The 11,538-nt window shown below is 37.9% G+C and overlaps 1 protein-coding gene across 1 annotated transcript in view; it reads right to left on the bottom strand.

The window, feature by feature from the left end:
- QTGAL (queuosine-tRNA galactosyltransferase) overlaps positions 1-11,194 on the bottom strand; it is a gene marked incomplete at its 5' end in the record, with an annotated part of 16,854 nt that extends 5,660 nt beyond the window's left edge. The window contains 2 exons of the mRNA XM_010162884.1: positions 1,277-1,345; positions 11,059-11,194. Of these exons, the coding sequence (XP_010161186.1) occupies positions 1,277-1,345; positions 11,059-11,194 (205 nt within the window). The remainder of the gene's footprint in view (positions 1-1,276; positions 1,346-11,058) is intronic.
- Between the last annotated feature and the right edge of the window lie 344 nt (positions 11,195-11,538).

Raw genomic sequence — 11,538 nt, 5'->3', positions numbered from 1 at the left:
CCTCTCAGTGGGAGCTGTTAAATGGCTTTTGCCCAACTGGGACTTCAGTATGGACCCAAGCTGCAGAATTTTCTAAGGATTCACAACAGGTTGCAGTACAATCATCTTTATGACTGATCTGAGAGGATGGGAATGTCTTAAGAAGACAAATGTACAGTATCTGTAACAATTATGCTGACAGTGTTACTGCACTGGTAGTTAGCGAGTCCTCAGTATTCCAGGTCAAAATCCTGAACTCCAATTGCTTTCATGCAGCTGAAAGCACTCATTAGCTTCCCAGTACAGAATTTGATTTTACAGACACTCTAGTCTAACCACAAGCTGTATCTGTGGAGTTGCCCCTCCTCTCCTTCTACCCCCACTCAGTCCTACTCCCATCAGATATAAGGATCGTGTAACCTCAGGGTAATTTGATTCACAAGATAAACGTGCTGTTTAAAATAAAACTTTTCATTTGGAGGGTTCGTTTTCTGCCAGGTCAACTAACTGAATCGAGTCATCCTTTAGCCACAAGATTGCCAGACCCACTGTAAACAAAGCAGTGGGAGTGTGTGGCTGGGGCCAGTGAGCGCAGTCAGACCACCCCGGCAGTGGGACTGGTGAAGCTGCAATGTCACATCGCACTCTCCACAGACTGTGCTCACAGGATCCCATCCAATGCCCAGTGAAACCAAGAACTGTCTTTGCACCAACTGTTGTAGGGACTGAATCTGGATGAAACTTTACTCCAGGTCTTCAGATAACTGCTACCATGAAATTAATACTAGAACACGTCAACATTTTTTTTTTCCTCTATGGTTTGTTTATTGCCATCTAAATATCATGCTTCCTTGTCTGGGGAGTAAATGCTGTTGCTTACAATTTTGGGCTTCCAAGTAACCTATCTCAGTTTTATTCAAATACAGTATAACTATAATACACAGGTTACAATTAATCACAAAAGGTTTATTTTAATAGAAGTTTGACTTTTATCCATCATGAGCCAAACTCTGCTCCCACTTAAGAAAAATCTGCCAGTGTAGGCTATGTTTTACCCCATCATCAGAATCCTTTCAGAGTATATATATTTTTGTCTTTCCAGTGAGTGTGAGGTCCATAGTTCTGGCTCCATAGTTCACACTCCAGTATCAATCCCCAGCTACCTCATCTTCTGCCACAACCTCCTTACCAATATCTATACAATATTTAAAATCAGTGATGTATTCTTGCATTCCATTTCCCAGTACAGTTCCAGATCACAGTAAAGAATGCTATAACTAATTTACTTATAACTAACCTCAGATTCTTCATAAGTATAGAATCCTTTTGTTATTTTCTTTTCATCAACATCACAGAATGCAGTTACCTAACAAAACAGAAGCAGAGTATATCAAAACCATTCTTTGCTATCAGCAGATATGTCACCTGTAGTGCATCTGCACACACAATGCTACAGGCATGTGAATGAGCACAGGAAGAGGGAAATGCACCCCGGATGAACACAGGAAGAGGGAAATGCACCCGGTCCTCCCACGGAGCTTAAAAATGTATTAAATCCTTTCTGGGTGTATCTTAAGGAGATGGACAAATTTTGCAGTTGTCTATGAGCACATTATGTTTTTACAAACATGAGAACAGGTGATCTAAGCTACTGACTAAGAGAAAACATCCGTGAGACCATCAACGTCATCTTCAGCAATAGGCCAAGTAAACTAAAACCAGACAGTAGCCTCCTCATTTTGACACTTGCACTAAACACCTATGGTTAGATAATACAAACCTCCCTCTCTCTGCCCACCCCAAGCATATAATCTACCACCAGATCCCTCAGTGTAGCAGTGCTGCAATATGGCTTTGGATGCTCTGGTAAAACCAGCCTCAATTCTAGGTCACATCACACCAAGTTTGGGAAATCTTGGGTTTTGGACTTTGTATTTGTCAACTGAAAAGTTGAGCAGATTTGTTGTGTAAACACCCATAATTACTGCTTCATTTTGGTTATTCTTACTGTAGTTATGGAAGCATTATTTGCAGCCCTAGTTGCCAAGTATTTCAGATGGTTTTTTATTTGCATTCCTCATAAATACACAGGCAGAATAAATGCCCACAATCCAAAATACATGGTGGCCTCATTTTTGAACCATTAGGTTGCCAGTTAACATTTTGGAAGGCTTAAAAATGAACATAACTGTTTTCCTCTGACTTCCATTGGATCTATTCATGTTATCTACACACAACTCTTACACTGAAGTGAAACAGTTAAGTCTTGCAGAAATCAATTATTCTGGTGAAAGCTAGATAGCAGTTTTCCTATCTTTTTAATTGTTGCATTAAAAATTGATTAACAACACTTACTGCTGAGAAAATTTGAAAAGCCAAACAGCTGTTTATTAATTTATTAAGTAAGAGAAGGCTGCAAAAGTCTGGCTTGCTTTCTGTGTCTACAAATCTCTCTCATGCATTCTTCTCCTGCGATTCAGATTTTCTTTTACCTAAACTGACCTTATTCTATCTGCGTAGAGGAAAACACTGGTACAAAAGCATTAGTGTCATAATGCTGGACTTCTGCATTCTCTATTGCTACTTCACTCCTGACCCAGAGTGCCACCTTTACAGCCCGAGGGCAAAACTGCAGAGGTGCACAACTGTGTTACCTGTGTTTTCAGGCAACGGCCAGTCAGAGCTGCATTCTCTTGTACCATAAAAGGTTTTCTACATAAAACACTTCAGAGGTATTTCCACTATCCAATGGATCAGTTGTCCATCCAAATCCTTAAATACCGTAATATCAGTTCTTTTGTTAAACATCAATGGAAAGAGAATACAAACACAAATGTCAAGGGACTACAAATATGGCTGAACACCACCACTGTACAAAGTCAATGTGGAGAATACAGCTACTAAACTGGAGGGGGTGGGCAGGGATAGTCCCTGGAACCACTTAGAGGCAGACATTCATACCTGGAAAATGGGTTACTTGAAAACAGGCACCAAAAGAAATAAAGGACACAACACTAAGGAAACATTAAATTTTCACTTTGGGGCTATACGGGTGAAGGAATCTCATTCCAGGCCAGCAGATCCAGACTTCACTTTGATTGCACTAAGGACACTTCCTGCTGTTTCAGGCATTATGATGGAAATAGAAATGAGGAATTCAGAGCAGTACTAGGAAGTCACTGGACATTGTACAAGGTCTTTGTGGCTGATGCAGGCTGGCTCTATTTCCAGGACCTGTACTGTAATGCTTTATTGTAGCTGAAAAATCAGATGGTGTGGATTGAGCACAGTAAACTACATCCCAAGATTTCCTCTACCCATCTTATTTATATGTGTATATACATACACAAGCACGCATGTACATAAATATGTAGATATATGAAGGGAAAAAAATAGGAGCCACTGTAGAAAAAGAGGTTACTTAGCTGTATATCATGCTGTATACTTTTCATTCTGTGTTAACCACTTTTAAAATTCTCCAGTATTCTGAAAATCTCAGTTGCACCACTAATGTTTCATTGTTGTAGAAGCTGTGATCATTATAAACAAAACTTAGCAGGACATGTCTTCACTGTCAACCCAACAGAGTTCTGGGTATAAATACAGTCCGATACCGTTGACTTATCTTCCAATAATTGAAGCTATTTTTTTCAGCTGCTTATACTCCTGCAGATTTTAACCAAAACAAAATACCCAAACTTCTAACATAAGGTAAAGTGAAATTCTATCTACACTTTAATGTCAGTAACTGAGAATTGAGCTGTAGATCTGTGCTGGAAAGTATCACTGTTCCCATTCAGCATGTTACAGTGCAGTTAACAGAAACCCCTGAAGGGTTCATAGACTTCTTAACATGAAAGATATTAGAGAACCAAAGATAGTTCTTGTATCACTAGATTACCTGTAATCACAATACTTCCTCTCATCATGTGCCATAACTCATACTACCATGTGCAGAAAATCCTGCAAACTGCCTTTACCGTAGTAACCCCCCAGCCCCTTGTTGATCTAGCACACAAACCTCCAGGTAACAGCAGCTGTGTGAGGAAAAAAAACACAGGTAAGTGTGACAAATTTCCCTTGGAAGATGAAAATTTTAACCTTTTTTTTGAGTTACTACTATCTCCAACATACAACTTTAATGGATTCAGCCAGCTTAAATCTGATATTTACAGTATTATAAAACAGGTCAGACTTGAATGGGCAATTTTTCTGCCAAACTGTACACCATGTGGGTGGCCAAAATGTAAGTCAACTATTTTTCTGACACACAGTATTTATTTTCCAATTAAAGAAAATCTATGTCTGGAGTCTAAATACAGGACTTATGTGCAGTTGTTTATCCTATAAGGAGAACTCAAGGCATCAGGCTTATATGAGCTATTTATACTGTGAGGATAAACCCAGAGGTACCTATTTATTTTCCTGCTTTAATGGGCTTCTTTCTTGTATCTTTTATGAAGACCATCTATCCATACATGAACTACTGTCTCCCAGGGAGGAACCTATGAATTATAAAGCTGTAAAGCAGTCTCAAGTTGTTTTTTTCCCTGCCCTTCTAGCACAATGGCTCTTTTGCAATGCCTCTGAAACTATGACAGCATTGAAGCTTACAGAGTCCTCAGATCACACTTCAGTTTTAAGAAAATACATAAATGATTACATATTTTTGTTTTGAACATCACTTGTATGAAAATCTGGCCCATTCCAAAACAAAGAAAAAAGACTGCTATTTTTCTCTGTTAAAAATTGCAAGAGCTAGGTATCTTACGTACAAGCTGTATAGTAACTTATAAATATGGATTGCAACATGCATTGACAATGGTGTAAAGAAAAAAGGAGAAGAGAATTTCTGAGAAGAGAAAGTTTATACAGCTCAAAAGATAAGATATTTACTCAAAAAAAAAAAAAATCTCTGCTAGGGGAAGACACGTTTGAAGAAGATAAAAGCACTTGTCTGTCTGGTTCGTTTTAATAAACAGAGAAGCTGTGTGAAGGGACAGACAGGCTAGGACCTCCCCATGGTAAAAGGAGATTAATGGGCAGTAGATTAATCCTTCTCCAAATGTACAACCTAAGAAGTCAGGAAGAGTGGGCTTGGGGTGGAACTGGAATTATCTAGCTGTTTGAGCTGTGCTACTATTGTGCAAGAATTAATAAGTTTGTTTCATACTAGAGTTGTTTACTGCCGTGTTGACTACTGCAGAGGATGTTTCCTTACACTTCCCATTCCACTCCCATTTCCTAATGGAAAAACTGACAGATTTCATCAGCCTAATAATGTCCTTTTATGGTGAACGATCTTAACAGGACTTTATTCCCTCCTCATATTTTTACCTGTGGTCTGCTTTAGGTCTCTAATGATCATTTACAGAAAGGAACAAAATGTAACCACAGCAAATTCTCAAGATCTGTCCTAGCTGGAAGGAGATGAGAAGCAAGTTTTACAGGGGAGAGTGAGTAACTTAGTAGAGCATGACAGAAAAAATGGACAACCCTTTTGATAAATGGTGACCTGCAGACTATCTCCTCTCCCTCCTCATTACATCAATTGGTCTCGTAAAATTTCAGTTTAAAGAAGACAACCTGCAAACTCTCTACAAAATCCTCTATGAACAGATCTTCCCTATTACATTCTCTCCACATCTCATGCAATCCTTTATCCATTTTAAACTTCTAGTGACCCTGGTAATTCTTCTATTTATAATTATTTTATTCAAATTCATATAAAGCCTCAGAAGCATGTTAATACACATCTCTGCAAAAGTTAAATCCATTTTGGCCATTCATGTCAAAACAAAGTAACTGAAAGTGTTATAATGCAAGTTTAAATAGATACAGTTAGTGACAAACAGAACAGGAGACATGCAGAGGCATAAACACCATCCAGTACCCCACAGACGGAACCATGACACTAGCAAGCAATGCCCCATCACAATCTGAGTGAATTTCAGCAACAGGGCACTGCTTTTATTTCACCTCTTTAGCATTACAGCCAGGACAGAAGCTGTGGGTATCTTTAAATTACAAGCATGCCTTTCCTCACTCCATTTAAAGACACTATTCTATCAAAGATAGCAGCATCTTCCCTCTTTGCCCGTATACATAACGAAGTCACTCAAGAGAATTTTAATACTAGAATCCAACATGTAAAATAAGCTTCTAAATATTGGACATACAAAATTTCCCTTATGACGTACAACATACAACTGCCTTTATACGTAGCAGTGTGGGAAGGAGCTGCAAGTGTCTCATTTCTCTAGAACAGGTAACTACATGAGTTATGCCAGTAACTCTGCGAGCGGGCACACGCCTCTGTACTGACAACAGGGATGTTGTAAAAAGCACATCTTCACCAGTGGCAGCACCAGGGACCCTGCCATATTTCAGCATGGAGTATTCACTATAGTCCAAAATAAAGCCTCCTTTTTACCCCACGTTATTTTAGGATGTTTTATACCTGGATTTAACTGAAGCTTTCCACTTTCACCTCTCTTTTCTTGTTCTGTAGGCTCTCTTTTAACTCGCTTTCATGTTGTCATTCTATCTTTCACTCCACTGTCAAGGTGGGTGTGATACTCCTCCCTTTATTTAAATTTCTTTGATTTTACATGCCTTTCACACTGCCATTCATATACTTTAGAGTAGTTAAAATGCTACAAAACTTAAACATGTCTTGCTTTTGTGAGTGAGCTGAAGGATCATAGTTGAAGTACATGGTTTAGTGATGTTGCTCTTAGAAAAAGGTGAAGAGAAGCGAACAGATGATTTAGTGGTTAATGAGCTAGGAAAAAGGGTTTACAAAATACTTTCTTGAAGCTTTTCAAGTGTTCCACTGTCAGACAGGGCTGTCAGAGAGAAACTTCGTGGCTGGGCTGTGTACTAGTACTGTTTCCATGCCACTAATTAGCTGATGCTTATTTCATCCTTTCCCCCTCCTTTTCTGTTAGCTACTCGAGCACTATTTTCAGCTATCAGAAATGACACAAAATGTTAATGCTAAAGTTCTCCTTTTAGCAAAAGTTTGATGGAGAATAAAAGAGCAGACAAGACAGCTCAGAAACCCTCCAGGCATACGTAGCATCCCAAAAACATTTGGTTTCCATCTTCAGCTGCAAATTATAGACAAGACGGATGTGTGTTAAACAAAAAAAGTTCTGTTCGACCTCATTCTTGCAGAAATGCTAATACTGAACCACTGTCAACTGCGTGAATCGAGAAGGGGACAGCCAGGAAACAGAATTTCAATACTGAGATCCTGGTAATTAATTCATAAAAAAAACTACTAGTGGAATAATTTTTTTGTGTGTGTTGCTGTTTAGCAAAAATACTGAGCCTTGGATTTTTGCCCAAACTCTTTGGAGACAAAGCATTATTTTAGTATTCACCATACAGATGTCTGAAGTAAAAGAGAACATTGCTTAGGTGTCCTTTTCTCTTTCAACATAGCCATAATTCAAATTCAGACTGTTTTCCAACCAGATTAAAGTAGTAATTTGTTAGTGAGGATGAACATACAGAGACTTCTGCTTCCTGGAATTGCCAAAATTTTCTTTTCTATGAAACAATGCTGTTCAGCGTGCAACACATTTATACTTTTCAAACATCCCACAAAAACTAGTCAGTATAAGAAACACAATTGCTTTGTTTATCAGGTTCTAAAAATATTAGACACACTCTTTTCTGAAAAAGATGTTTTCTTACATGCCCTAAACCTGACAGTTCAAAGTAATTAATTCTCTCTTCCTCTCTCTTCAGTAGAGTTTAGTTTTATTCACAATTATGAAATAATACCAGCTGTACGTAATAGCTTTTTAGGGGTTTTATTCTTTATTCTAGGAGTATGTGTCCCAAATTTTCTGCAGGTACTTAGTGCCAATTTAGAAAATAACTCTGCTGTGACTCCACACTCCAACCAAAATCAGTCTCGGTGACATCTAATGAAATTGTGAATCTCAATAAAAGGATGCAGCAACAGTGAAGAAGAGTATAGGTGACATTTTCAAGAGTCTACACTGACTTAAAGTAGAAAACCAACTGAAATTAAATTTAAACAGTTAAATTACAAAGCTCATTTTGGCAATTTTACCTGCATTTCAAAGAGTATTAGACCTTTTAAGATCACACTGTCGTACACAACTAGATCTTCACAGGAGAAAATGGTAATTGTATTGAGGTTATACATCATATTTTGTCTTAAGGGACTTTTGGAATTGTATTTTAAAGGTGTCTACTTCACATAATTGATTAATTCATATCCCAGGGCTCCACTTACAAGACAACACTAGATTCTACTTGTAGATTCAAAATTATATACACTGAATCACTAGTGTTCTCATAATTAACAGAATATATGAAAGCTTAAATCTTGTTAAAGCAGTCTTTAAAGGGTGAGACAGGAAAAGTATTTTATTGTTTTTAGGGCTGGAAAGGATGAAGCAACAACTGTTTACAGCCTTTGTTTTTATGGGACTTTAGAGTCTTTGGCAAGAGTTGAACATTAGTCACAAAATACCTGAAGGATTTTTGAGGAAAAGTGTGACATGCAGTTTAACTAGACTCCTTTTACTGCTATTAATTTAGAATAAAAGCAAAACTGCCATGAATTATCTACTGCAAATTTTATGAATTTATTTCCTGAAACTCTAGCAGCATAATCCTTTGATTAGCACTTGGAGAAGTGAGATGTTTTAACTTCTGCAGCCTTTTGCCAATGACTTACTATGAAACACTAGGATGTCATTTAAGCTTCAGTTCTGACTGAGATGGATAGACTTGCGATCTCACTTTCGGAAAAGCTAGGAAGTTACAATGGCAATCATAATTAGCCTCAACACACTACTGCTTTAGTTACAACACACTAGTGCTTTAATTGCTACAGATAACACTAATTTAATCAGAAATCAGCTAGCTAAAAGCTAGGCCTCTACTCTCATTTAGGATGATACAAGTCACTTCCTGCAGGTATTTATCTTTGTTGGTTATTGAGAAAAACCTCTGAATACTTCAGATAACATGTCCGACTCAGTGGATAAAGTGTGATTATTCTACATAAGGTATCAGAGATCAGACTGTGACTGCATTTTAGCAGCAGTTTTCTGCAGTACATTTGCAAAATGAGTCAATGAGTCATACTCGGCATGTGCAATTGCATCTGGCATGTAAGCTGCTAAATGTGCCTGCTGTACTATCCAGTAATTAACGGGTTAATGCTCAATGCAATATTTCAATAGCAAACTAAAGAATATTGGAATATGTGCAATTGTAACCTTGACAGAAGCAAAATAGTATCACGGCCTGCAACACTGCCAAAGCAAACGTTATGGAAAGGTCAGCTGGAAAGAACGTCAAGATGCAGTTAATTAGAAGCACACTGTCAGTGCTAGCATACTGGGGAATGAAGGTTGTTCCTTACTGAAGGAGAGGTAAGCTTTGGTTCTTTGGCAGAAAAATGGCAAAAAAACCCCCCAATATTCTTTTTCTCTTGCCCTTTTTATCATCTCTGCAGTGACACCTTCAAATTAACATTGTGTTTGCTGAACAGGATGTGAGGTCCTGAATGAGTCACCTATAGAAGTAGGTGGCAGATGTAACCCAGAGCTAGAGAGGTGTTCTATCTTAGTATTAATCTCCATTTCAGCTTGGCACAAAAAAAGCTAGAAAACAAAACAAAACCAAAAAACCCAGCACCTAAGATGGTGAGACACTGCTACAAACACTGCTACAAAACCAATATAGTCTATTTTTTCCGTAACATCTCAAAAATCTACCAGAGAAGCTGCCATCTCTTCCTTGGAATTTATCTTCTAATTCTCATAATTTTGCAGACAGAAAAGTGCAATGGTTGGTAGTAAGTTAGTGGAATTCACAAAGTGCTCTGCAAAATACCAGTGAAAGAAAACATTTTCATAAACCCCCCAAAGTCATGTGCACACTGCACTGTATGATCAAGACAACTCAATGCATATAATGGACAGTTCTGTCAGAAGATTGTGTTTAATCTTCTTTCTTCATCTAGTTCACCCACTGCCACATGATGGCAATGAAAGAGGAATGGCGTCAGACTATCAACCAGGAAATTCAGGTTCAATTCTTGTCTTGTGTGTTTGCTGGATGAGTGTCTCCCATGTCTATTCAGTAATTTCAACTATGAGTATACAAATTTCTTCTATTTTTTTTTATATGTGTGTGGTCTGAGGGCTGCTATATTAATCAAGTTTATATATATATTTGTCATTTGGTCTTCCCATCCATATTTTTGAGAAAAGAAAACACATTTGGTAATAAAATGAATGTTCTGTGGTTCTTTATAAGAAACAGGCATTTGACATTAGCCCTAAAGCCTTTATCTAACAAAAAGTTATTACACAAAAGAAAATTTTATAAAAGTCAGGCATTTAAACTCTCAGACAAATCTCTCCTGAAAAATATCTGCCATTGCCAAATATAAGTAACCTCCACATTTTCAACTGATCATAAATGTAGATAGTAATGAACAATAGTTTCTATTCGCCTACTTCACTCTGCACCTCACCCCTATTTTTAAACAATCAAGCTTTTCAAAAGACAGTTACAGTACAACTACTCCTCATAATACAAACTAGGTTGATCAGTATTGGATAGGGACCTGTCCAGTATCCACTTAGGAACTGGGCAAATATACAGGTATATTGCCCAGACTAATCCTGGACAAGGTAGTTTAGTATTATACCATCCAAACAGAGAGTTATTCTACCCACCTTGAGCAGCTGGCTATTCTATGGTTATACACAGTAGCAGGCCATAAACAATTGTATAGTGTATCTGACCTAGTACTGTACTTCGTCATCAGCAAGCAGGAACATGGGTGCATATGTTGCACTACATACACACTGTACACTCTGGATAATGAAATACAGCATTTTAAAAGAATAAATACATTATGCAGAATATTTCCCCAATTTTATTAATCATCAACTTGTACTTTGGGAACAAAATATCTTACGAGAATTTTGCAGTAGTATGTTAGAAGAAGTAAGGAGGCATATGAAAGAGAAGAAAGTGGTTTTGTACAGATGTTACCCACTCTTCCTAGCTCACCTTTTTCTGATTAGCTGGTGACAAGCTTCTGTAGAGCTTTTTGCCTTGCTTGCCAGCATTCCAAATGGTGAATGATGTCCAGGAGCTCAGGACTCTGTCTTCAAGAAACCTGACTCGGTGATTCCAGATGGTTCCCCTGGAGAGTTAGAAAAGGGTGGATTTTGACCCCTAAAATCTTTAGCATTATTATACCTATATGCATATGTACATACTCACACACACTTAAACATGACCAAACTGATTTACATGATACAAATAAATCACACCAAAACATTATACTAGAAGTTTCCTAGGGAAATATAAACTGTTGCTAGAAAAAAAGAAATTCTGTGGAAGTTCTTAGACAAAAATAATTAAGATACACTTGAAGCTGTGGCTAAACCACTATTATTTTCAAGAAGGAGCACAGCGGCGGCAGCAGCAACGCTCAGTTCTGCGGCAGCAGCAGCAGCACACGTGGAGAGGCGGCGGAGGCGGTCC

Source organism: Antrostomus carolinensis, unplaced genomic scaffold, assembly GCF_000700745.2.
Source record: "Antrostomus carolinensis isolate BGI_N321 unplaced genomic scaffold, ASM70074v2 scaffold47552, whole genome shotgun sequence".
Taxonomy (NCBI): domain Eukaryota; kingdom Metazoa; phylum Chordata; class Aves; order Caprimulgiformes; family Caprimulgidae; genus Antrostomus; species Antrostomus carolinensis.
The sequence above is the reverse complement of the archived record's forward strand: the minus strand, read 5'-3'. Positions and strand labels throughout refer to the sequence as shown.